Source organism: Copadichromis virginalis, linkage group LG2 (genome assembly GCF_057382275.1).
Source record: "Copadichromis virginalis isolate Kocher_CV1m ecotype Utaka linkage group LG2, C_Virginalis_male_GT1.1, whole genome shotgun sequence".
In the NCBI taxonomy this organism is placed as follows: domain Eukaryota; kingdom Metazoa; phylum Chordata; class Actinopteri; order Cichliformes; family Cichlidae; genus Copadichromis; species Copadichromis virginalis.
The window spans coordinates 18,173,045-18,197,771 of record NC_140619.1 but is presented as its reverse complement, the minus strand read 5'-3'; the positions used below and the strand labels follow the sequence as shown (position 1 = coordinate 18,197,771).

Sequence of the window (24,727 nt, the reverse complement as noted above, 5' to 3'; positions counted from 1 at the left end):
TTACTTTAGGCCTCTGTCTTCCTGCAGGTACCTGGACACCTTCCATCGAGCCGGTCTCCTATTGGCTAGAGACTTCACACACCTCGACAGCGATGCATTGGTCAGTCTGGGCATAACTGCCACAGGACACAGGAAGAGAATCCTACGATTGGTCGGTTACATCGAGAGGACAGAAGGCCAAAGAGCCAATCGGAACGCAGATCTCCCTCGTGACCGCTGTCAGTCAGTTTGTTCTTCGAAGCGCGGTCGCACCGAGTCGCCCCGTCAGGAGGTGATCAGGAACAGCTCTGCTCCCGATCTCGCCGCCATGCTGGCAAACTCCGATGGCGGCAGGCCAACAGTGAAGCCGGTCCCCAAACCGAGAACTGTCTTCAATCGCCGCAGGACCGCGCCCATCCAGTTCACCCCAACACCCGACCCTGCTCCACCCCTACCCAGGAGGCTTTCCCAGGAGTCCATCTGCCTCACTGTGCTGGAAAGTCTGAGCTCAGCGGACATGCCCACAGCAGACAGTGCTTTGACCTCTGACCTCAGTGACAAGGCGCCGTCACCAAGCCGAAGGTCGAGCCATGGGGAGAGAACTGGGAATGGCCGCTGCAGGTCTCTGTCAGACACTGGAGGGTTACCGCCGGTTCCCCCGAGGCTGAACCGCATCGTCCCCCCCGCCTTGATGCAGGGGAATCCTCGCGCTTCTTCTTCTTCCCCTGTTCCCACAGAGCATTTGCAGGCGCCGTCCTTCATTTCCTGCACGGGTAGTCATGACAACAGCAGGCTCTCTGGATCCTCCCCCTCCGCTTCTCCCCGAGGAGGAGGCCTAGAGATGGTCTCCAATGAGATATATTGGGGCACGTTACACAGCTCTGCTGCCCCCGGTGGGAAGAGGAATTATTGCAGCCAGCAGTCGGCTCCTCCCACTCCACCCAGACAGACACCTGAGAGGAACTGCGAGAGGAACAGGTTAGTCACCGTGATGCACCAGTATTTGGACCGGGGTACATTCCAATACTCAGTTTCATTTAGCAAGGTTTGCGACTCGGTCCGAGCGGTCTGAAGTCCGCACCTCCTTTAGCGGAGGAGACACGTTCTTCATGAAAGCATCCCACAATTCATAGCTACAGACCATCTGATCATTCCTAAAAGCGATCATCTGGATGTTTTTGCATTAAAGCATCTTTCCTTCACCTGTATCGAGGTCAAGGAGGATGGGTTAGGAAAAGGAGTTTTTGCGTGTTCGAGCGTACCCCAGGATCCATGATATGTTTGTTAAAAATCAGTTTTTATGTGAAGGCCCAGGCCTGACATGATTCATCATTTTCACTGTGTTTGTTTCAGTGGCAGCACTTTAAGTAACAACTCTTCAGGATCAGCCAGAGGTGAGTTCAGAGCTCTGAGTCGCACAGAACAGCCTAAAACCCAGGCAGGTCGAGCCTTGTCTGTAAGCTCTGCCTACAGGAAGACGTCATTACTCGTTTCCTGTCAGCCTGATCGAAACATAAAACTATTTAGTGACTGGTGTGTGAGACTCCTAGTTCCCAGACAGTGCACGCACACTTGAGAACAATGTTCCCTCTAAGCTGCACGCGCGCGCAATTGCGCACTGCTGTCACGGTGTCCGCACACAGGAAATCTGCATTGCACACAAAAAAAAAAATCTAACCTGAATTGCAATGAAAATAAATACGTTAACAATTGATTCTGTTTTACAGTGTGAGTTTGTAAGTGACCGGCAACTGGCCGCTCCAGCCAATAATGCGATTCACATTCGTATATACGCAGCTAATCAACGTTGACAGGCTCTGACAGCGTCCTTATGTGCCGACACCGGTGTTTTAGCGAGCAAAGCGGCTGATGTGGAGTGAAGCCACGTTAATGACAACGTGTACAACCATTGGAGATGTGAGCAGGACAGAAGGAACAACTGACGGAAAAAGTGTGGACTTTATGCCAGTTTTTAAATTGTGTTGATCGGCCACGTAAAACCAGTCATGATAAAAATATCTGCAATGTTTGGTTTTCTTCCTGAATACTGTCGTTGTTTATATTTTATATAAAAACTGCGTTTTATAAGGAAAACGCTCGAAAGCGCTCTCTGCCTGTGAGCAAAAACAACACCAAAAAAAACCCCCACCCTTTCCTATTGGTGGAAAAATGCACCATGTTGACCAATCAAAAAATGATATGGCAACATGGCATTTAGTTGTTTAGGAAGGGGGAAGTTTTAGGAGTGACGGCGGTGTTTGAGATGTGAGAGATTTGCGTTTAGCACAAATCTTGTGTAGTTAGCGTGTAGTGTAGTCAATAGTTTTGTTGTGTGTGTCAGAACAAAGAGGCGACTGCTGAATGTTACAGGTGTTACAGCAGTGTTACATCTGCTGCTGTCAGGCCTGCAGGTATCAGGCTGTTGTTCTCCTTTATCTCATAGTGGACAGAAATTATTTTTTGGAGCGGCACAAATAATTTGTGTGGCATTAGATTTGATGCAGAACAGCTGATTGTTCTGTAAATAGTTTGAAATGTTTATTTAAAAAACGCCTTGGCTGCATTTTTAGGTAAACAGCTGCAAAAAACTTTGTTGTTTGCAAAACTCAGTTACTTTTTTGAAGAAGTAACTATATAATTAATTGCCCAGCATTGGTCATTATTTACTGTATTCAGACAGAGTTACAGACTCTCTCCCAGACCACAGACTCATAATACAAGTCAGAGCTTTATTTAAAAAAAGAAAGTTGTGTTTTCAAAATTGGAGTTCAAGTTATTTTTACTTCCAATAGTGTTAACATGCTACACAGATCGGCTTTGTCATACTGGTCACAGTTTATTTTAACTTTGATGTTATCAAATCAGAACGGACAGGGACGGGGCGCAGGTGAATCCTAACTCCGGTCATTTCTGTTTGGCAGCCTCCACGGACGACCCCGAGGACGAGATCAGCCCGTACTGTGAGACTGTTTTCCAGACCCGGAGACATCCTCCTGCCGCTGAGGTCAGACCGCCACCGCTCCTCCCCCTCACTGACAGAGACGCTCTTCTGACTTTCACAGGTCTGATAAAATGTGCTGCTTTGATCATTTATGTGCAGAGCGAGAGAAGCAGACATGAAGGAAGGGAGGCGAGGAAAGAGGAGAAGCACGCAGAGGATCATGGGTAAGGCGGCTACTCATCCTCATGAAACGAGCATGTAAACGTGGCCTTGGAACCGATTCAAAATGCAGAAACATTTGCACGAATTACTTTAATGGACGTGATGATGTCATGCCCACGCTGTCTGCTTCACGTGCGTTGATAAAGTTTTTTGTGTTTTCAGGGGTCACAGGTTCTCGTGGACGAAGCGTTTTTCGCAGCCGTTTCACCCCGGGGACTCGCCAGGTTACAGCACTGTGGGAGAAGCTCCACCCTCCCTCCGCTGCCTCTCGCTGCCCCACCACGCCCTCCCCTGCGAGGCCGACGAGGACCTTACCATCTCCCCCTACGCCAGTTACACCTCCCTGACCGAGAGAGCCCCGCCCATCATTAGCGGCTGGCTGGACAAGCTGTCTCCGCAGGGGTGCGTTTGTTTCACACAGCTGATGGGGCCTGGATGTGGGAGGAGACTCTAAGTCTGACCCTGTTCTCTCTGTCTTTGTGGTTGGCAGGGGTCAGAGGTCATCTCTGCCCGTTCTGCTGTGTGTCCTTCTGTCTGCTCCTCCCTGTGTCTCCTTCCTCCTGAGGACATGCCTCTGCCTCGTCACTGTCCTTTCCTCCTCTTCCTACACTCGGTGTGTTTCCTTCCTTTCTCCTCTGCTTCCTTCCTTCCTTCCCTTACTGAAATTCACTCAGTGTGGTGGAATTGGATGAAACCTAAATGTGTCTCCTCTCTTGTGTAAGTGGTAATGTGACCCTGGTGTGTGTTTGTGTTTTTCAGGAACTATGTTTTCCAGAAACGCTTCGTGAAGTTTGACGGCAAAAACTTGATGTACTTTGGCAGTGAGAAGGTACTCAGATCTTTATGATGTTGCCGCCATCCTCGTGGGACAAGCTTAGAATTTGTCATCCTGCAGGTCAGAGGCGTGGGTCACTCTGCGCCCTGCGTTCAGCCTGTCAGGCTTCGTGTTCCTAACGTAACAGTCACCCCGACAGGTTCAGGAGGGTGGGCCCTTGTTAGCACCCTCTCATTAAGCTCCTGAACATTTCAGAGCTTTATTGATCCCAGCAGCGGAAAGACAAAAAAAAGGAAACACTGCTATCACCAGAGCTTGTCGCCCTGCTGACCGCACAGTTTGGACTCATCTCCTCTGACCTGTTCTCTGTTTCAGGACGCCTACCCAAAAGGAGTCATCCCATTGGCTGCCATCCAGATGGCCCGTCCAGCCAAAGACAATAAATTTGAAATTGTGACGAGTCACCGGATCTTTGTGTTCAGGACGGATAACGAAGGTAAACACACGACGTCAGATTCTCTGATTTTTCTCTTCTTGTTGTAAACGTTTTCCCAATAAAAACACAAAATGCAACAAAATTCAAGGTTGATGATAATGATGGTGTTGATGATGATGGTGGGGGTGATGATGATGGGGGTGATGATGGTGGGGGTGATGATGATGGGGGGATGATGCTGATGGTGGTGGCGATGACGATGATGCTGGTGATGATGATCGTAATGGTGTAGATGATGGGGGTGATGGTGATGATGGCGATGACGATGATGGTGGTAATGATATGTGATGACATGGTTGTGATGTGAAGATGATGATGATTAAAGCGCCTTAAGGCGACTGTTTTGATCTCATGCTGTATGATAGTGATGATGATGATGATAAAGATGATGATGATCATCATCGTCATCACGACCATGATAGTGATGATGATGATGGTCGTGCTGATGGTCGTGATGACGATGATGATGATGGTCGTGATGATGATGATAGTGATGATGATGATGATGTTGGTCGTGATGATGATGATGGTCGTGAAGATGATGATGGTTATGATGATGAGGCTGATGATGGCTGTGATGATGATGATGATGATGATGATGATGGTCGTGACGATGATGATGATGATGGTCGTGATGATGATGTTGGTCGTGATGATGATGATGATGATGATGGTCGTGATGATGATGATGGTCGTGAAGATGATGATGGTTATGATGATGAGGATGATGATGATTGTGGTGATGATGATGATGATGATGATGGTCATGATGATGATGCTGTTGATGATGGCAAAGCAGTTGATGTGTTTCCTGTGCGTCAGTGCTGCGGCGGCGCTGGGTGTCCACGCTGCAGGAACACGTCAGAGATCAGCTGGTGTTTGGACGGCGGCGTTTTGGTCCTGGAGCTCACTGCCAGAAACATGGGGGCCTGGAACTCAAAGGAACAAAATCCAAAGTGTACGCTGCCATCAACACGGACCAGATCTGGCTCTACAAGAGCGAGCAGGTGAGGGCGCCACCAGTTGACTTCCTGTGACTTTCTCAGGGTCCTGTGACTATTTCACTTCCCATGTTTCTCCAGTGTTTCCGTAACGGCATTGGCATCACGGTGATTGAAGCTCGCGGAGCAACGATCCGAGATGGAAAACACAAGAGCTTCGACCTCATCACGCCGTATAAAACTTTCAGGTGGGTGAGTTGAAACTCAGCTCAGCTGCTGCTTGATTTTGTCAGTACTGTCTGCAGTTACCAGCCTCGCTGACGCTGCATCAATCAAACTCTTGAGAAAGACTCAGGTTTGAGTCTCTGGGCTTTCCTGCTCTGCAGATCAAACTGAGTCCTGCCCTCAGCATGAGAAAAATCTCTTATTGTCCCACACAGTTGGAGTTCTGAGTAATTCTGTTTTAATGAGAACGCTGAGACAAACAATGTAGATGTCGTTAAATGACCTTTGCTGCGCCTCCTCAGCTTCACCGCAGACTCAGACCGGGACAAACGGGACTGGATGGAGGCACTGCAGGAGGCGATCGCAGAAACTCTGTCAGATTACGAGGTGGCCGAGAAAATCTGGTCCAACCGCTCCAACAGGATGTGCGCGGACTGCAAGGCCCTGAACCCCGACTGGGCCTCCATCAACCTGTGTGTGGTCATCTGCAAGAACTGCGCAGGTACGACCTGCTCTCGAGGCTCGACATCTTCACTGATACCAGAATCAGAGTCCTCTTTCTCTGCTGTCAGTTTAGCTCTGATCTAATGACGGCGGCGGTCAGCTGTCAGCTAACATGAGCTAGCGTGACAGAAACACATTTACAACCTGCAGCAAAAGCCTACATTTCATCTCATCCGCCCATCGATCTCTTATTTACAGTCTGTGTCATCACAGAGAGAGAAGCACACTGACTCACGTTATCTGGGACATCTGGTTAGGCAGGCCAGATGTTATCTCTTACCTGTCACAACAGGTAACAGTGGCCCAGTAACATTCCCAACAAGCAGCAACTAACAAAGCAGAAATGTAACCAACAACAACTGTAAGAACCTAACAACATGCACACACGCACGCACACACAGGTTCCCCACAGATCACCAGGGAAGCTGCTCTGAAGTCAGGAGGTCAGCATGGAGACCTGCAGCAGAAAGAAAAACACCACATGTTGAAGGTGAGGTTGTTTCTGTGGCTCACTGAAAATATCAGGCCAATAAACACACCTGCACAGGTAAACAGGCTCCTGTTTACCTGTGCAGACACGAATCACTGCAGGTGAAACTGCCACTTAGGAGACAAGTCTGTTAAGACTGCAAGATCGTCACCAGGTGATACATTGGTATTGTGCTAGTGTTTGGAGAAGTCAGTGATGAAACACACCAGTGTGTGTCACAGCTGTGTTTCCCACTGTGTGTGTGTGTGTGTGTGTGTGTGTGTGTGTGTGTGTGTGTAGGCCAGCACAGAGGGCTGGGCACGATGGTCTCCAAGGTTCAGAGTCTGAAACTGGACACGAGCGTGTGGAGCAACGAGATCGTTCAGGTGAGAGCGGCTTCAGGTGGCCTCTCGATCTGAGGTTGGTGTCAGTGCGGCTCTCTGCTGTTACAGGCTTTCAGCTGTAGGGGGGGTTAGTGGCAGGTGTAGTCTAACATCCACCTGTTTTTATGAAGTATTCACCTGTAAAGGTGGAAAAGCTTATTAAAGGACACTGAAGCTACTGAGAATGTGACAGAGAAGCTCTAAAGTACCAGCTCGGAGCAGCCGGTTCAGAACCAGCATTCACAGACGCCTGAAAGCAGAGCCGTGCTGTTGTGTTTGTTTGTTTGCTTATACTGTGTGTATGTTTGTGGGCCAGCTCTTCATCATGCTGGGGAACGACCGGGCCAACGACTTCTGGGCGGCCCGTCTATCCGTCTCTGAGGAGTTGGACTGCGATGCGTCGGCTGAGCAGAGGAGAGAGTTCATCGCCCAGAAGTATCGCGAGGGTCGATACCGCCTTGCCCACCCGGCGTTCAGCAGCCAGGAGGAGCTGCTCAAGGTTTGCCCGACTGCTTTCATGAAATAAATACACTTAATGTTGGCATGCTGGGGTGAGAAGGGCCACAACAAGACGGGTCATAAAGGTTCATGCGTGAAATAGCTTCATGCAGCTTTAACTACAGCTGCATGCAGCTGCAACTGTGAACATAACTGAAGCTAGTTAGGACGCTGTAATGCACACATGTGGTGTGTGCGGTGTGGTGCTGGGAGAGCGCGTCAGCCTCATAGATCGTAATGTTGTAGATGAGGTCAGACTCAGACCGCAGCAAATCATAAGCAGCTGCTCTTTGTGTGGGGGGAGCCTTTTTCCAGAGTGCACAGGGGCTCAGTGACCAAATGTTTAAAGCATCAGAGACGAAGATAAAAGCAGCTGGTAGATAAAAACAGGAGGCTTCGACTCACTCACACCTTTCGTCTAAGAAACTTCTGCATCAAAAGGTCAAAGGTTACCCTGATCAGCTGACATGCTGATCCAAACATTTAAAGCCTTAATAAACAATCGCGAAACAGAATCACAGCAGCACAGCCATGAGTCTGTCTCAGACACGCACACACTGAGTTACTGTCAGTCTATAGTACATCTGTGACATCATCAGAAGATGGCTCCTGCGTTTTGTGTGTCCGGGTTCGCAGGGCCTGAGGTTTCCATGGCAGCAAACAGCAATAACAACGATGATGATGTGATAGTGTGCAGAGATGGTTCTGGTGTTGACGATGATACTTCGTGTCTCCAACAGGTTCTGTGTTCAGCCGTCTCTGAGCAGACTCTCCTGAAAACGGTGACTCAGATTTTCTCAGAGGCGGAGTCAGCTCACCTCGCCAACGACTCCAACGGCCGCCACCCCCACCTAGCGGATCACTGCAGCACATCAGGTTGGACTCTACTGTGCTCTGCTGTACTCTAATGCACTCTGCAGTGTTGAGCTGCGAGGAAGCAGGGCGTTGTATTTGATCCGATTAAATTCAACGTGTGAAGTCGGTGACTGAGCTCGGTGCGGAGCAGCGTTGGCGCTGAAGGTCAGCCGCTCCGTTATCAGTGCTGTCCTGCAGGGAGGCTTTCTCACTGTCACGCTCGGCTTCACTGAGCAGTTTTCCGAGTGTTGGCTCAGCAGAAGAACACCTGCGTCAGTGTCAGTTTGCTCCAGACGCAGCTGTGCAATATTTCTCTTTCGTTGATGTGATTGGCTGACGGTGTTTATCTGATAATGTTGTGCTTTTATCGGTCAGATCCCAGCGTCTACGATGAAATCATGCAGCCGATTCTTCACTCTGGGTACCTCTACAAGTCGAGCTCTGCCAACAGAGGAACAATGTCCAGAAAAAACAGAGAAGGTAGGAAGAGGCGGGGTCAGAGGGTTTAAGGTTTAAACAGTCCTCAGATCAGAACAAAGAGGCGGTAAACGCCTCCAACACCTGCCAAAATTCACCTAAACCAAAAACTGTCAGAGACGTTTTCAGGTCTTCAGCAGGTTTCTGCTTCAGTGTTCAGGCTCAGAGCACAGGGCGGGATGTTAGCTGTGTTAGCTCACAAAGGCTGCTGGCTTGGTACCACAGACCAGGACGTTGTAGCACGAGCTTGAAATGTGGTGTTTTTTAACGTCATCTCTTTTCAAACATCTCTTTTCCCTCAACATAAGGATTATCTGATTTCTGGGCAGTGCTGACAAAGTAAAAGTTGCTCCTTAGACGTTTATTCAGATTGTGGTTTTGTTTCGTCCCGACGGCTGAAGCGCAGCTTCCAAACTCCATCAGATTCTCTGAGCCGTGTGCGCACTGGCAGCAAACACAAAGGAATTCTGGGAATTCTTGTGGAATTTGAGGCTACGCTGATACGATAACAATCAGAGCAGACTACAGCCACTCTGTAGCATCGTGATGTAGCTGTCGACGTATGCAGAATCATTTATGGCACTGACAGTTTGCTTCACCGCCCGCCTGTGAGCAGCACTAATGTTGCAGATGAAGAGGAGGGGAACGAACATTCATAGCTGAGTCTCGTGTAAAATTCTCTGTTCTCATCATCAGACTTCCAGAAGTTCTGGTGCTCGGTGGATCAGTCTCTGGTCTTCTACGAGTCGGATCGATCAGCTGATCCCAGCCTGCAGATCAGCGCTAAAGACATCGTGTGTTTGGGCGTCAGTCGACCCGACTCCTCCAACAACAACGGATTCATTGACAGGTTTTTATTCGCCAAGCTCCACGGTTAAACAGAAAGCTCAGATGGTCAGCCTGGTCAAACTCAAACTTTTCTCCCTCAGGTTTCGTTACACCTTCGAGTTGTATCTGACGTCGGAGAAACTCTTTCAGTTTGGCTTGGAAGCGTCCGACGAGCTGCACAGCTGGACCAAAGCCATCGGAAAGGTCTGCGCCGCATTTCGTCTGCATCCTCCTCACAGAGCAGCTGAACACGTTTGTTCTGCTGTTCATGTTACAAACAATCAAATAAATAATGTTACAAAATTGTTCTAACACAAAATATTTTCCCTAAAAACTTCCTTGAATAAAAAACTGATCCATGTTTGTGCTGCGACCGTCACCAGGCTGCCACGCCGCTCAGCTGTCACTGCCTGCTGACCCGAGAGTTTGAACGGGTCGGGCTTCTACGGTACCGGGCGATGCTGGACCCTCAGCAGTGGAAGGAGGCTTACTTTGTCCTGCAGAAGTCCAACCTGTTCATCTGTCCCCGCAACGACGGCGCCGCCGAGGACATCATCAACCTCAACCGCCTGCAGGAGCTGAGTATGTGTGCTGGTCCCGGTCCGGGTCCTGGTGAATAGTTCTGATGGAGTCTGATTGTTATTGACGGAGCGCTCTGTGTTCAGGTATCACCTCCGAGATGGAGAACCAGGAGAAGAAAGACATCCTGGTCCTGGTGGAAAAAGGAAGGTGAGTCTGGTCTAGGCTTCAGTTTGTTGTCTGCTTCACATTTTGCTTCACATTTTGACGCACATGCGTTCGGTGTTCCCATCAGAACGCTCCACCTGCAGGGCGTCGGTCGCGCAGACTTCTCTCTGTGGTACTCCGACATTCAGCGAGCAGCCGGCGGTAAAGGAAATGCTCTGAGAGACCAGCAGATGAGCAGGAACGACATCCCCATCATCGTGGACAGCTGCATCGCCTTCATCACACAGTACGGTGAGGAAGACTGACAGACTTTCCTTGTTGGTAAGGGTTGGGGTTAGGAGACTGTAGCTACGCCACTGTGGGCTCTGCTGCTGATGGAGGATCGTCTGATTAAACTGAACTGAAGAGGTGGAGGAAGCTTCAGGTCTCAATGGTGACAGGACAGTGAGATGAACAGAGCCTCTAACCCTCCTCAGGTCATTTTAAATAAATGAAAATATTTGGAAAAATGCACTTCTGAAGTACTTTTATGGCACCGTGCTCACTCACTCGTGAGCTGCTGCAACATGAATCAAATGGCTGAATTGCCACCTCAGCATGCAGGCAGCTTCTATAGAGTCTTGCTAATGACCTGCTAGTTGTATTCAGGTGTGTTGCAGCAGGGACACATGGAAAAGTTTCAGGACAGCGGCCCTCGAGGACTGGAGTTTGAGTTAGACGATACAGTTCACGTACTTCCTTTTGACCCTGGGGCCTAACCATGTAAACACTGGATTTCAAAGGATGTGAAGACCTTTTATTCGCTCACACATGAGAAAACGATCATTTAAAGACTGATTATCATCTTAATAATTCAGACTATTTTAGATATCTCCAATTGAGGACCTACTTCCAGCAGAACATTGTCACCAGAACTGATCTATATGATCCAATACTGATCCTTCTTCGTGGAAACAGGTAAGGCTGCGAGGGTTTTGACAAAGAAGCCTCACTCTACGGGCTGTGATAAAGAAAATGAAGGAAACATTTCAATATTAAATGAAGAATCGTTGGACGAATGTTCCTCCTTGTGGAAATGTACAAATTCCAGTATATGTCCAGCTGGAAATGTCTGATGTGTTTTTTCATCTGGACACAGGTACACTGTTGGAGGTTAGGTGGGCCGTTGGCACATGTTTTGGGGCTTCCCTATTATTAAACCCGTAAAACTTTAGTCAGTATATTTAAGGTAAATAACATACCTTTATAATTTTCTACCATACTCGTCTGCTGGGTAGAAAAGGTGCTTCTAGCAGGTGATTAACCCAAGCAAACCTGCGCTCCTCCCCGATGAGCTGCTTGAGTTTAGGAGGAGGAGGAGCAGTGTGTTAGATGCATTGTGAAGACTGAACCTCACTGCATGGTTCTTCTGCCGTTGTCATCAGGACGACTTGCTGCCGGGTTGAACTTGGCGTGTTTTTCCCTGCAGGATGTTTTAGAGCCAGAAGAAAAACCCTGCAGACCAGCTTATGTGTGATTTTACTGTTTCTGCTGATAAATGATGTGCTCAGATGTGATGAAAGAGGCACGCAGCTCTGTTCCCCTGGTTTCTCATGTCAGGATAACAGAGCCGTGTGACCGAAGCCGCTCTGGGTCTGTGCAGGTCTGGGTCACGAAGGCATCTACAGGAAGAACGGAGCCAAATCCAGGATCAAGCTGCTGATGGAGGAGTTCCGCAGAGACGCTCGAAACGTCAAGCTGCGGATCGGGGACCACTTCATCGAGGACGTGACCGACGTACTGAAGAGGTTCTTCAGAGAGATCGATGACCCAATCTTCATGGTCGACCTCCACCCACTGTGGCAGGAAGCTGCCAGTGAGTCCACCTTTCTTCTGAGCGGTGCTTCTGCTGTCAGGGTTCAGGTCCAGACCACAACCCGAACATCACCTGATTTTACTTATATTTCAGGGACGGTCGGCGGTACACCTTCAGCTGATTGTAATTTGTCTAAATGAGTGATTGGTGTCTGTAACGAGTTTGTTCTTCATGGTCAGAAATCCCTCAGAGGCGTGCGAGGCTGGACCGTTACAAAGACATCATCCGCACTCTACCCCGAGTCAACCGGACCACCCTGGCTGCTCTCATCAGTCACCTGTACAGGTGAGCTCCCTAAGAAGCTGCACTGGTTACACCTGGTGGGGGTGGGACTTAGGAACTTGCCTTTTTGTAGAAAACAGCAGGTGAGTGTAGGACACTGAGCCAAACGATGAGTCTAAAGAGGTTACCTGCGGTTCTTCAGGGTCCAGAAGTGCGCAGATCTGAACCAGATGTGCACCAAGAACCTATCGCTGCTCTTCGCTCCAAGTCTGTTCCAGACGGATGGGAAAGGTGAGCATGAGGTGAAGATCGTGGAGGACCTGATAGACAACTACCTGTACGTCTTTGAAGTGAGTAAGCCGTAGGGGCACACCAACACGTTCCCCCGTGTGTGACGTTGTCCTGTGTGTGACGTTCTCCTGTGTGTGACGTTCTCCTGAGTGTGAGGTTCTCCTGTGTGACGTTCTCCCGTGTGTGACATTCTCCTCTCTGTGTCATGTTCCCCCGTGTGTGACGTTGTCCTGGGTGTGACGTTCTCCTGAGTGACGTTCTCCTGTGTGTGTCGTTCTCCTGTGTGTGACGTTCTCCTCTCTTTGTCATGTTCCCCCGTGTGTGACGTTGTCCCGTGTGTGACGTTGTCCCGTGTGACGTTCTCCTGTGTGTGAGATTCTCCTGAGTGTGAGGTTCTCCTGTGTGTGAGGTTCTCCTGAGTGTGACGTTCTCCTGTGTGTGACGTTCTCCTGTGTGTGAGATTCTCCTGAGTGTGAGGTTCTCCTGTGTGTGAGGTTCTCCTGAGTGTGACGTTCTCCTGTGTGTGACGTTCTCCTGTGTGTGACGTTCTCCTGTGTGTGAGGTTCTCCTGAGTGTGAGGTTCTCCTGTGTGTGACGTTCTCCTGTGTGTGACGTTCTCCTGTGTGTGAGGTTCTCCTGAGTGTGACGTTTTCCTGTGTGTGACGTTGTCCTCTGTGTCATGTTCCCTTGTGTGTGACGTTTTCCTGTGTGCGACGTTCTCCTGAGTGTGACGTTCTCCTGTGTGTGACGTTCTCCTGTGTGTGAGGTTCTCCTGAGTGTGACGTTTTCCTGTGTGTGACGTTGTCCTCTGTGTCATGTTCCCTTGTGTGTGACGTTTTCCTGTGTGTGACGTTCTCCTGAGTGTGACGTTTTCCTGTGTGTGACGTTGTCCTCTGTGTCATGTTCCCTCGTGTGTGACGTTGTCCTCCCTGTCTCATGTTCCCTCGTGTGCGACGTTCTCCTGTGTGTGACGTTGTCCTGTGTGTGACGTTCTCCTGAGTGTCGTTCTCCTGTGTTTGACGTTCTCCTCTCTGTGTCATGTACCCCCGTGTGTGACGTTCTCCTGTGTGTGACGTTCTCCTGTGTGTGACGTTCTCCTGAGTGTCGTTCTCCTGTGTGTGTCGTTCTCCTGTGTGTGACGTTCTCCTGTGTGTGTCGTTCTCCTGAGTGAAGTTCTCCTGAGTGTGACGTTCTCCTGTGTGTGTCGTTCTCCTGAGTGAAGTTCTCCTGAGTGTGAGGTTCTCCTGTGTGTGAGGTTCTCCTGAGTGTGACGTTTTCCTGTGTGCGACGTTCTCCTGTGTGTGAGGTTCTCCTGTGTGTGAGGTTCTCCTGAGTGTGACGTTCTCCTGAGTGTGACGTTTTCCTGTGTGTGACGTTGTCCTCTGTGTCATGTTCCCTCGTGTGTGACGTTGTCCTCCCTGTCTCATGTTCCCTCGTGTGTGACGTTTTCCTGTGTGCGACGTTCTCCTGTGTGTGACGTTGTCCTGTGTGTGACGTTGTCCTGTGTGTGACGTTGTCCTGTGTGTGACGTTCTCCTGTGTTTGACGTTCTCCTCTCTGTGTCATGTACCCCCGTGTGTGACGTTCTCCTGTGTGTGACGTTCTCCTGAGTGTCGTTCTCCTGTGTGTGACGTTCTCCTGTGTGTGACGTTCTCCTGAGTGTCGTTCTCCTGTGTGTGACGTTCTCCTGTGTGTGTCGTTCTCCTGAGTGAAGTTCTCCTGAGTGTCGTTCTCCTGTGTGTGACGTTCTCCTCTCTTTGTCATTTTCTCCTGTGTGTGACGTTGTCCTGTGTGTGACGTTCTCCTGAGTGTCGTTCTCCTGTGTGTGACGTTCTCCTCTCTTTGTCATGTTCCCCTGTGTGTGACGTTGTCCCGTGTGTGACGTTCTGTTTTGTGTTTCAGATCGATGAGGAGCATCAGACCCAGATTGAGCTGGAAATCAGCCTCATCACCACCTGGAAGGACACTCAGGTACACAAACTCACTCTTGCACAGACACACAGGTGAACCATAGAACGTAGAACATGTGTTAAGTGTTTCATTCAGCGTCCTGGTCTCTGGGACCAACGTGATCATCCGTCTCTATCCCAGCATCCTGTTGCCCCACCCTCTGCATGTCCTCCTTCACTACACCCATGAACCTCCTCTGAGGCCTTCCTCCTCTCCTCCTGCCTGGCAGCTCCATCTTCATCATCCTTTGTGCGATGCGTTCCCTCAGCCGGTCCTCGGCGGTTCCTTTTAAAGTTTAGCTGATTTTGCCTCTGTGTCTGAAACCGCCGCCTGATTGGTTGATTCTGTACAGCTCTCTCAGGCCGGTGATCTGATCATTGAAATCTATCTGGAGATGAAGATACCCGACTGCTGCATAACTCTCAAAGTAAGGCTGGGCATCGTTAATCAGAACTTTTATTGATAGCAATAATGACAATTACTAAAGCTGTGTGACCTCTGACCCGTGCAGGTGTCTCCCACCATGTGTGCTGAGGAGCTGACCAATCAGGTTCTGTACATGAGGAACGTCCCAGCTGGGGACAAAGACGTCTGGATGACGTTCGAGGCCATCGAGGACGGTCAGCTGGGTGAGCAAACACTCCTGTCTCTCTCAGGAGGTCAGAGGTCACCTGTCTCACATGTTGGTTGTTGTCATGTTTCTAGAGCGTCCGTTACACCCCAAAGAGAAGGTCCTGGAGCAAGCTCTGCAGTGGTGTAAGATGGCCGACCCGAGCTCCGCCTACCTGGTGGTGAAGAGGGTCCCTAAAGGAGAAGGCATCACTCTCCTCACCTGTAGGTGGACACAGCTGTGCAATAATAAGCTTCTGATGTTGCATTAATGGCTAACGTGTCCACCTGTGTGTGCCTGTCAGCCTATAAGAGCGAGATCATGAAGGTGGGTCTGCTGAGGTGTCGCGAGGAGCCTCCGAAGCTCCTTCAGGGGACCAGGTTCCAGGAGAGAACGTTCCAGATTCGACACCACAAACTGCTGCTGCTCAAAGACAAGAAGGTAGTCGGGAACAGTAGACAGCAGTAAAACAAACAGTTAAAAAAGAATAGAATAGAATAGATATCATTGTGCATGGACAACAAAACTGTAGGCGCTCCACACCAACTGTGGCTGAATACTTAACAAACAGGAGAAATGTGTACAAAATACTGGAGAACAAGAAGACGAGTAACACCTGGGAAAACATTAAAAACCAAAATAAGAACAGAAAACCAGCAAATCTCAGTAAGACAATAGTAAAAAACAAAAGTCTCAACATCTGTGTCTGCAGAGCATCAAACCTGAGAAGGAGTGGGCTCTGAAGTCCTTAAAGATCTACATCGGCATCCGCAAGAAGCTGAAGGCTCCAACCAGGTAACACACACAAGTCTGGTTTGCTATCCTCGTGGGGACCTCCCATTGACATAATGCTTTTCCTAGCTGCTTACCCTAACCATCAAAAATGAATGACTAACACTGACCCTACACCTAAACCGAACTCAAATGTAGCTTCACACATAAACCACATTTTGAGTGTGAAAAATGGCCTCAACCCTGGGCTGTTGGTCCCCACCAGTATAGTAAGAACCCGTACACACAAACACACACACACAAACACACAGACACACACCCACACGCACATAGACACACACATACACACACTCATGCACACACATGCACACACACACTCCTGCAGTCTGAACTGAGCACTGAGCGTCAGAGGCTGATGGCTTGTGTGTTTCCTGTGCAGGTGGGGCTTCACAGTGATGTCAGACAAACACCAGCTGTAAGTATCAGGGCTCACCTGTCCTCCTCAGCGTCACACTCACCTGCAGCTGATGTTTGACTCAGTCACACATGGACGTTGTGCATTAAAATAAAAGCTCTGAGGGTTTGAGTTTTGCATGAAGTCAAAAGTATCTGCCCCTCCCCTCCACCAGGTACCTGTGCTGCAGCAGTGAGGCCGAGCTGTGGGATTGGATCACGAGCCTTCTCAGAGCTCAGGTACGTTTACCTGCACACTGGTCTGGGATCAGCCGTCGCTCCTGTGCTGGCCATCATGGATGTGCTTCTGTTGCAGAACGATGACCCGGGTCCTCCAGTGCTGCGCCGCCACTCCTCCTCTGACATCTCCAAGCAGAAGTTCGGAACGATGCCGCTCGTCCCCATCAGAGGAGACGAGAGCAATAGCAGCATGCTGTCGGCCAATCAGACGCTGGTTAGGGTCCAAATCTCTGCTGTTTCTCAGACATGCTCAGTAAACTCTCACAGGTCAAATGCACAAACCCGTCATCTGTACTTTGTCTTCCCCCTGCAGAGGAAACTACACGACCGGAGAACTCTCTCCATGTACTTTGTAAGTACTCTGTACTTCCTCTCGTCTCACTCATGAGCCTGTAGTTTAACCTTGGGTCTCGTGTGTGTCTCCAGCCCATGAAGGTCCAGCAGGACTCGTTCGAGGAACGCTCGGAGTCTCCTGACCTGCCTGAGCCGCTCTATGAGGAGGTCGGCGACTTCGGCCTGCAGGTCCTGAAGTCTCTGGAGACCAGCTTCCTGTCCAGCAGCATCGCAGAGACCCAGGAAGTGCCAGACCACCCCCCACTCAGGTTGGTTCCCGTGGAGTCCAGAGATTTGGATCACATGATCATCCCGGAAGTAGTCCGGATGGCGAGAGGCTCCGTGGAGACTCTGGAGCAGAGCAGCAGCAGTAGCGGAGGAGCCGGCGGAGGCGATGGAGATGCAGGCTCTCCAGATTCAGATGCTGCCAGCCAGCCTGCAGTGAGAAGCAGGCAGACGCTGATGGGAGTCTGCACGCCATCGCAGGAACTGCTCCTGCAAGAGCTGTCCTCCGCCTTCATCAAGAATACCACGGAGGAGGAGCGGGAGGAAGAGGAGAGGCCCTACGATGTCTGAGGACCGAACAGTGGAGTCACATGATCTCCCTCCATTCACAGCACGCCAGCAGTCGACTCAAGGTAGCCATTCAGGTTACAGAGACAACGATCACATGACCTCATACAGGACCCGTCAGGCAGACTTTACTGTAAAAGCTGCGGCTGAGGAGGGCCATGTGATTCGGCCGCCTGTAGGTGATTGGAGCTCAGTTCGGGGCTGTACTAACATCAGCGGCTCTCTGACTTTTTCAGCCTGTGTGTGTGCAGCGTCCTCTGCAGCCAGGAGAGGGCGCTGTATCAGTTTGTACTTAACAGACTGAGAGCTGAGTGTTCTCTTTATGTAACAGGAAGTTTGATCACACGTGTTTAATTGTGAATGACTCACAAACGGTGAAAAATGTTTTTATGATATTTTAATGTTTCCAACGAGTCTAATCTGATATCTCACATCAGTAACCTTCTCTAACCTGTCAGTTCAAATACTCGATGAAGCTCACACAGGTAAAGGAGGAAGGTGTCACAGGTAACCCACAGCGCTGTTCCTGCGGATGTGTTTAAATAAAGTTAGAAGAGACTAAGTGACAGAGAGCCGGCTTCAGTGACGACTCTGGGATTACACATCAGATTACACAAACGATGACATCATGGAAACGCGGAGCTGTGAAGATTAAATTGAAGTAAACGAGCTGCAACGTGTGGAACAAATCAAACTGTGAACACAGTTGGTCACATCTAAACGCAGGCGCCTCATTGGTCAGTTCTACACGTCTGTGTGTAAAGTGACCAATGAGGCGCCTGCCTCAGTCTTAAATTGGCTGTCTGGAAGTCATGCGTTGGTTTGGCGCCTCCTGCTGGGACAGTGTAACGTGTTCTTCCTGTCGCTCTGTCAGTGCTAATGCTGCATTTCCTGTGAGGATTTCATAATAAAAGTCATGTGATGATCCAGCTGGAGTTCATAGTACTGCAGTACTTCCATCAGTTATCACTTTGTATTAGTTTGGAAGCTGTATGAACATTTTTATAGACATGTTAATCATATAAAGACACTTGTAAACATATCTGCAGTAACACACACGTGTGTATTTATGGGAGTGTTTCCCAGTAGCCACAGTGTTCCAGTAAAGCTGCTGGTGAGGCCAGACTGGCCTCACTGGTTTGTGTTGCTGAAACCTCTGTGTGCTCATGTTCCTGTACAGATTTGGGATGTGTTATTAAAATGCTGGTTTGCTGCAAATTGATTGGTTCAGAGCTGTCATGCCTTATCCAATATTTCCTCTTATTCTGAAACGCTTCCTCTTGATGGCTTGGCAGGATGTGATGCAGAGAGCGAGCAGCAGGTATTCAAACATTCTGCAGGGAAGTCTTCTTACAGAGAAACTGCTTCCTCCGAGGGAAGGGTCCTCGTGTCAGAGTGTGGACAGCCTCTCAAAGAAGCCGAATTAATCAGATCTGAGAGCAAACTCGAACACAAAGATCACATCCAACTTTATTTATTCAGACTTTCCTAACAAAGACACAAATTTCCCAAAGGAACGTCATAACTGTGCCGGCACTGTTAGCGATCCATCCAGAAGCTCGCAGAGAACCCATAGCATCGGTTTGTCAGCTAAAATACCAGCTGACTGATCACAGGGAGGGGTCAGTGATGGTCGGTTTTCACACGGACCTCTGTTTCACAATCAGAAGGTTCGGCACCTGCTGGATTTTAGAAGGAACACGCTTCCATGTTGGCTTCACTCTTAAGATCAGGAAGCTACGTCCAATTTTTAGACTTTATCACTTCTAAACTGACAAGTTATTAATGTGTACATGAAGCAAAGACCATGATCCCACCCGCTGGCTTTTAAAGAGCTCTGTAGTTATCTCAGTGTCCATCGTCTCTCCTGGTCCGTCACTCTGTAGAGAAACACAAGCTCCAGCAGCTGTGAGGAGGGTGTGCGTGTTTCCTGAATCAGTAACAGCTCACAGGTGAACAGGATGTATGCAGGTAAACTGGAGGGTCCGTCGAGCTGATCGGTGGTTTCGTGAGGATAATGTCAATACGTGCATGCATTTGTGCGAGCTGCAGATGGAGACTTTGTTTGCTGAGGTCTTCAGTCTTGTGAAACCGCCTGACACTCTGGCAGACAGACACAGACACCCTTAACCTGAAACACTGGCACAGGTTAACGTGGAGTCGAAGTCTGAATAGAACAGAATAGAATTCAGCTTTATTGTCATTGCACATGTCCAAGTAAGGCAACCAAATGCAGTTTGCATCCATCCAGAAAGTGCTTCAGCAATAATACAGATATATTACAGAATATGGATCGATGTTACAGTGTACAGGGTATGAAGGTATGTTATGAATATGCTATAACTACAAGCTACGCACAGTATATGAACAGTCTGTTTACACACCATGAAGGAGGTGGAGCCATGAGTGAGACTTTGAACTCATGCACTGTTCCTTTAACCGCCAATAAAACCTTTACTGGAAAGGCAAGCAGGAGCATTCTTGCCAACCTTGAGACCTCAGAATTAGGGAGACATTCAAAAGGGCTGCTGGGGGGTGGTATGTGTGTGTGTATATATATATATATATATATATATATATATATAAAAACTTGGATTTTACAGTGTTTATTTATCGGATAAAAATGTCACCGTTATTATTGGCTGGCCGGAAACAGCGGGGGTGTCCAAATTCAGAAGCTGCGTCCTCCTGAGGACCTGGCCTTAGCGGTCTAAATGGACCGGGTCCTCCGAAAGCTGTTTAGGCCGGAAGTGAGCGACGGTCTAGCCTTCAGAATTACGTCACGACCTCTCTCGGTGGAGTCAAACTCAGCTGTCTGCTCCTTGCTATCGAAAATATAACCAGACGCTGGCGTAAATTTTTGGCCGTCTCACACTTCTGTTTAATCAGTTTTCTGTTTGACGTTTATTCAGCTGTGTAAAAACACCCGGAGGAACCCTCCCAAGGGATTAATAAAATTTAATTTAATTTAATCTAATCTAATAACTTATCTCAGCCAAACTGATTTACTCACGAACAAATAAAAACTGAAAAAAGCCAAACAATAACATTTTTAAGTTATCAAAGTGACTTATATATCATGTTTAACCTGATAGCCAAAGACCGCGGGGGTTTGAAAACGATGTGCCGGGAGTTTGCTGTTCTCATCGGCTCAGATATTTGAAGTTTACACAGTTACATTCTTGCCTGAAAATATGTTAAAAGTTTATTTTGCGACCCAGAAAGAGCAATAAGAGTAATATTAAAACTAAGTAGCTGCCACCATTGTTGGAAACCGGAATTGGCTGGGCCGCGCTATGAATTCTGCAATATGGTTTTTCAATTTTGTTGTCCGGGTGGAAAATCGGGAGAATGGAAATTTTCGGGAGGGGCACTGAAATTCTCCCAGTGGTTTCATCTGACCACATGACATTCTCCCAATCCTCTGCTGTATCATCCATGTGCTCTCTGGCAAACTTCAGACGGGCCTGGACATGCACTGGCTTCAGCAGCGGAACACGTCTGGCACTGCGGGATTTGATTCCCTGCCGTTGTAGTGTGTTACTGATGGTGACCTTTGTTACTTTGGTCCCAGCTCTCTGCAGGTCATTCACCAGGTCCCCCCGTGTGGTTCTGGGATCTTTGCTCACCGTTCTCATGATCATTTTGACCCCACGGGATGAGATCTTGCGTGGAGCCCCAGATCGAGGGAGATTATCAGTGGTCTTGTATGTCTTCCATTTTCTGATGATTGCTCCCACAGTTGATTTTTTCACACCAAGCTGCTTGCCTATTGTAGATTCACTCTTCCCAGTCTGGTGCAGGTCTACAATACTTTTCCTGGTGTCCTTCGAAAGCTCTTTGGTCTTGGCCATGGCGGAGTTTGGAGTCTGACTGTTTGAGGCTGTGGACAGGTGTCTTTTATACAAATGATGAGTTCAAACAGGTGCCATTCATACAGGTAACGAGTGGGGGACAGAAAAGCTTCTTACAGAAGACGTTACAGGTCTGTGAGAGCCAGAGATTTTCCTTGTTTGAGGTGACCAAATACTTATTTTCCACCCTAATTTACGAATAAATTCTTTACAAATCCTACCATGTGGATTCATGGATTTTTTTTTTTCACATTCTGTCTCTCACAGTTGAAGTGTACCTCTGGTGCAAATTACTGACCTCTGTCATCATTTTAAGTGGGGGAACTTGCACAATCGGTGGCTGACTAAATACTTTTTTGCCCCACTGTAGGGCATGTAGAGGTCCTCTCCATCTCCGTCCAGTGAGCTGTCAGCATAGGTGAGGAGGAGGAGGATGTTGCTCGGCAGCAGAAACACGATGAAGACCAGCAGCACCAGTACCGTCACCCGGATGGCGTGACCGTAGAATTTTCCCCCGGCCAGCAAGGTTGCCAACACAGTGCTGTGGCAGTACAGAACGATGGCTAAGGGTAGCAGGAAGCAGGTGGCGAACAGGGTGGCGAAATACGGCAAGAAGTAGTTCTCATGCTCATCCTCTGGAAGCGCATCGTGGCAAGTGGTGATCTGCAGCGTGCTGACTTCGTAGGTCTGCCGTGACAGCAGCAGTGGCAGCATGGCAACCAGAACCACTGTCCGCACCACCAGTGACATACACAGAGACACCTGCTGGCTGCGCAGAGTCCTGGCGCGAAATGGGTGGACCAAAGCGATGTATCGGTCCAGGGACACAAAGGCCAGACACCACATGGAGCCGTACATGTTGCCGTAAAAGATCGCCATGACAAAGCGGCAGAAGGGCTCGCCGAGCTCCCAGTTGTTCCCCCGGAAGTGGTAGACGATCCGAAATGGCAACGCCATGAGTAGCAGGCAGTCGGCCACCGTCAGATTGATGAGCAGCGTGGTGGACGGCAGCTGTTTGGTCCGGAACACCAGAACCCAGAGAGCCAGCAAGTTGGAGGGCAGACCGACCACAAAGGCGAACAGGTAGAGGATGGGAAGGTACAGGTTGGTGGCTGGAGCCTGGATCTCCTTCAGCTGCTTTTCCTTCAGAGTTGTCCCATTACAGGTAGGCCTGAGCCGGAAGGTCCGCAGACCTGCGGGGACACGACACACATCAGAGCGTAACAGGTCTCCCCTTAACCCGCTAAAACTGATGGGAGTGCGGGCACTCCCATTGGTTTTAGGTCAAACTTTAACCATTTAACCACTGGCTCAATTGCAAAATTCCAACTGTTCCTGAAAGCAGCAACTCTGCGCTTGCATTGCAAGTCGCAACATCCAAATCTTGGCAAATAACACAGAAAACAACAAAAACAAAACAATTTTAAAAAGATGGTAAAAAGAACTCAAGAACCCAGATGACTGATAAAATGTCTACAGCTCCATCACACTCACTCACTCTCTCTTCTCTCAGCCAACCTCTGTCTTTGCAGGGTTGCCTGAGGGTACCGTAATGACTCCAACTTTACTGAAAAAGCGAGGAGTCGCTGCTATGAGTCAGTTGTCTGTGAAGCTTCTCAGTCATCCAGGTCATCGTAGTCAAAGGAGCTTGCAAAGAAAAGCGTCTGGACTTCTTTAAGTTACTTGAAGATGTTTCACCTCTCATCCGAGAAGCTTCCCCACTCCTGCTCCAAAGCCTAACCTGTCGCTGCCATCGGACAGGTGTTTTTTTTTTTAAATATCTGTAACTCAATTGAAAGAATTCCAGCTGTTCCTGAAAGCAGCGACTCTTCGCTTTTTCAGTAAAGTTGGAGTCATTACGGTACCCTCAGGCAACCCTGCAAAGACAGAGGTTGGCTGAGAGAAGAGAGAGTGAGTGAGTGTGATGGAGCTGTAGACATTTTATCAGTCATCTGGGTTCTTGAGTTCTTTTTACCATCTTTTTAAAATTGTTTTGTTTTTGTTGTTTTCTGTGTTATTTGCCAAGATTTGGATGTTGCGACTTGCAATGCAAGCGCAGAGTTGCTGCTTTCAGGAACAGTTGGAATTTTGCAATTGAGCCAGTGGTTAAATGGTTAAAGTTTGACCTAAAACCAATGGGAGTGCCCGCACTCCCATCAGTTTTAGCGGGTTAAGGGGAGACCTGTTACGCTCTGATGTGTGTCGTGTCCCTGCAGGTCTGCGGACCTTCCGGCTCAGGCCTACCTGTAATGGGACAACTCTGAAGGAAAAGCAGCTGAAGGGGATCCAGGCTCCAGCCACCAACCTGTACCTGCCCATCCTCTACCTGTTCGCCTTTGTGGTCGGTCTGCCCTCCAACTTGCTGGCTCTCTGGGTTCTGGTGTTCCGGACCAAACAGCTGCCGTCCACCACGCTGCTCATCAATCTGACGGTGGCCGACTGCCTGCTACTCATGGCTTTGCCATTTCGGATCGTCTACCACTTCCGGGGGAACAACTGGGAGCTCAGCGAGCCCTTCTGCCGCTTTGTCATGGCGATCTTTTACGGCAACATGTACGGCTCCATGTGGTGTCTGGCCTTTGTGTCCCTGGACCTATCATGCGAAGGTATGCATGATAAGGTGGGGCCAGGTTTCACAATGAACTCACCCGAAACTCTGGCTGATTGGGACCCACACCCAGTTTCACACCTTGGCTCAGGCGATTAGAGGATCATCAGGGGGTCCTTTTGTCCCCCTGTGGGGGGATACTCCCACTAGGTTTATATCTGGGACTCTCTACGGCAACTTCGCCCAGCGTGGCTGGGCACCAGTGTTAAGTCTAATTGTTGAATGTTGCCATTGTGTTTCTTAAATTTGTATAGTCTTAGTTTAAGCAGTAGGATCAAAGCCATTCCTTTGATCCTGACCACCTCTCCAGCCACTCTGTGCTGGGGGAGGTTTTATTGTAGATACATCCTAACTTGAAGATCTGTTTGATGTTTGGTAGAGCTTCCTACCCTTTGTATGGTTTCACTGTGTTATCTTTGGTAAACCATACATTGGGTGTGGGGGAAGACTACCCTCTTTATGACCAAGGATGTTGTTCCTGCTTTTAGGTTTTATGACCCTTTGATCAAACACACACACACACACACACACACACACATTCTCACATAACACCCACACACACACACTTACATACAGTGCCTTGTCTTTGTAACCAAAGGGGGTTGCAAGGGGAGGTGTTTTGTAAACTATTGTTTGAAGTTTGTCAATAAAAGGCGGCGAGAGGAGGCCACCAGTGTGGTCATTTCAACGTGCTGGTCACAGACGAGAGGCCTCCCTTGCGCAAGAA

The 24,727-nt window shown here is 49.0% G+C and overlaps 3 protein-coding genes across 4 annotated transcripts in view; 2 read left to right on the top strand and 1 right to left on the bottom strand.

Moving 5' to 3' along the window:
• Positions 1–18,756, top strand: part of arap3 (ArfGAP with RhoGAP domain, ankyrin repeat and PH domain 3) — a 28,221-nt gene extending 9,465 nt beyond the window's left edge. The window contains exons 3-36 of one of the 2 annotated variants that reach the window (XM_085472340.1): positions 28–957; positions 1,333–1,373; positions 2,901–2,983; positions 3,080–3,144; positions 3,305–3,544; positions 3,633–3,755; positions 3,902–3,971; positions 4,293–4,413; positions 5,236–5,420; positions 5,496–5,602; positions 5,882–6,081; positions 6,853–6,938; positions 7,252–7,434; positions 8,174–8,309; positions 8,664–8,768; positions 9,462–9,615; positions 9,695–9,797; positions 9,977–10,175; positions 10,259–10,322; positions 10,408–10,571; positions 11,923–12,135; positions 12,315–12,420; positions 12,560–12,707; positions 14,550–14,618; positions 14,950–15,024; positions 15,109–15,226; positions 15,303–15,431; positions 15,512–15,648; positions 15,920–16,002; positions 16,379–16,414; positions 16,569–16,632; positions 16,709–16,846; positions 16,946–16,984; positions 17,059–18,756. In XM_085472340.1, coding sequence (XP_085328466.1) covers positions 28–957; positions 1,333–1,373; positions 2,901–2,983; positions 3,080–3,144; positions 3,305–3,544; positions 3,633–3,755; positions 3,902–3,971; positions 4,293–4,413; positions 5,236–5,420; positions 5,496–5,602; positions 5,882–6,081; positions 6,853–6,938; positions 7,252–7,434; positions 8,174–8,309; positions 8,664–8,768; positions 9,462–9,615; positions 9,695–9,797; positions 9,977–10,175; positions 10,259–10,322; positions 10,408–10,571; positions 11,923–12,135; positions 12,315–12,420; positions 12,560–12,707; positions 14,550–14,618; positions 14,950–15,024; positions 15,109–15,226; positions 15,303–15,431; positions 15,512–15,648; positions 15,920–16,002; positions 16,379–16,414; positions 16,569–16,632; positions 16,709–16,846; positions 16,946–16,984; positions 17,059–17,541 — 5,197 coding nt within the window. In that variant the 3' untranslated portion in view covers positions 17,542–18,756. The remainder of the gene's footprint in view (positions 1–27; positions 958–1,332; positions 1,374–2,900; positions 2,984–3,079; positions 3,145–3,304; positions 3,545–3,632; positions 3,756–3,901; positions 3,972–4,292; positions 4,414–5,235; positions 5,421–5,495; positions 5,603–5,881; positions 6,082–6,852; positions 6,939–7,251; positions 7,435–8,173; positions 8,310–8,663; positions 8,769–9,461; positions 9,616–9,694; positions 9,798–9,976; positions 10,176–10,258; positions 10,323–10,407; positions 10,572–11,922; positions 12,136–12,314; positions 12,421–12,559; positions 12,708–14,549; positions 14,619–14,949; positions 15,025–15,108; positions 15,227–15,302; positions 15,432–15,511; positions 15,649–15,919; positions 16,003–16,378; positions 16,415–16,568; positions 16,633–16,708; positions 16,847–16,945; positions 16,985–17,058) is intronic. The other variant, XM_085472348.1, reaches the window with a different exon arrangement.
• Positions 18,757–21,681: 2,925 nt separating this feature from the next.
• Positions 21,682–22,754, bottom strand: LOC146717154 (proteinase-activated receptor 4). Its single transcript, XM_085466926.1, has 2 exons — positions 22,723–22,754; positions 21,682–22,641 (listed from the first exon to the last, which is right to left on the bottom strand). The coding sequence occupies exons 1-2, from the start codon at positions 22,752–22,754 to the stop codon at positions 21,699–21,701; spliced, it is 975 nt and encodes a 324-aa protein (XP_085323052.1). The 3' UTR covers positions 21,682–21,698.
• A 190-nt stretch (positions 22,755–22,944) lies between these two features.
• On the top strand, positions 22,945–24,209 carry LOC146717153 (proteinase-activated receptor 4-like). The gene is made up of 3 exons (XM_085466913.1): positions 22,945–22,987; positions 23,609–23,998; positions 24,151–24,209. Exons 1-3 carry the CDS (start codon positions 22,945–22,947, stop codon positions 24,207–24,209), a joined length of 492 nt encoding a protein of 163 aa, XP_085323039.1.
• The last annotated feature ends 518 nt before the right edge of the window (positions 24,210–24,727 follow it).

What these genes read in the sequence shown, in the direction of transcription:
- LOC146717154 (XM_085466926.1), bottom strand. Translation starts at nt 22,754, where the DNA reads ATGCAAGCGCAGAGTTGCTGCTTTCAGGAACA. An exon ending in AGTTGCTGCTTTCAGGAACA is followed by an intron (nt 22,642 to 22,722) that starts GTTGGAATTTTG and finishes CACTCCCATCAG; the next exon opens with TTTTAGCGGGTTAAGGGGAG.
- LOC146717153 (XM_085466913.1), top strand. Translation starts at nt 22,945, where the DNA reads ATGACTCCAACTTTACTGAAAAAGCGAGGAGTCGCTGCTATGA. An exon ending in GCGAGGAGTCGCTGCTATGA is followed by an intron (nt 22,988 to 23,608) that starts GTCAGTTGTCTG and finishes GTGTCCCTGCAG; the next exon opens with GTCTGCGGACCTTCCGGCTC. An exon ending in CCTGGACCTATCATGCGAAG is followed by an intron (nt 23,999 to 24,150) that starts GTATGCATGATA and finishes TACTCCCACTAG; the next exon opens with GTTTATATCTGGGACTCTCT.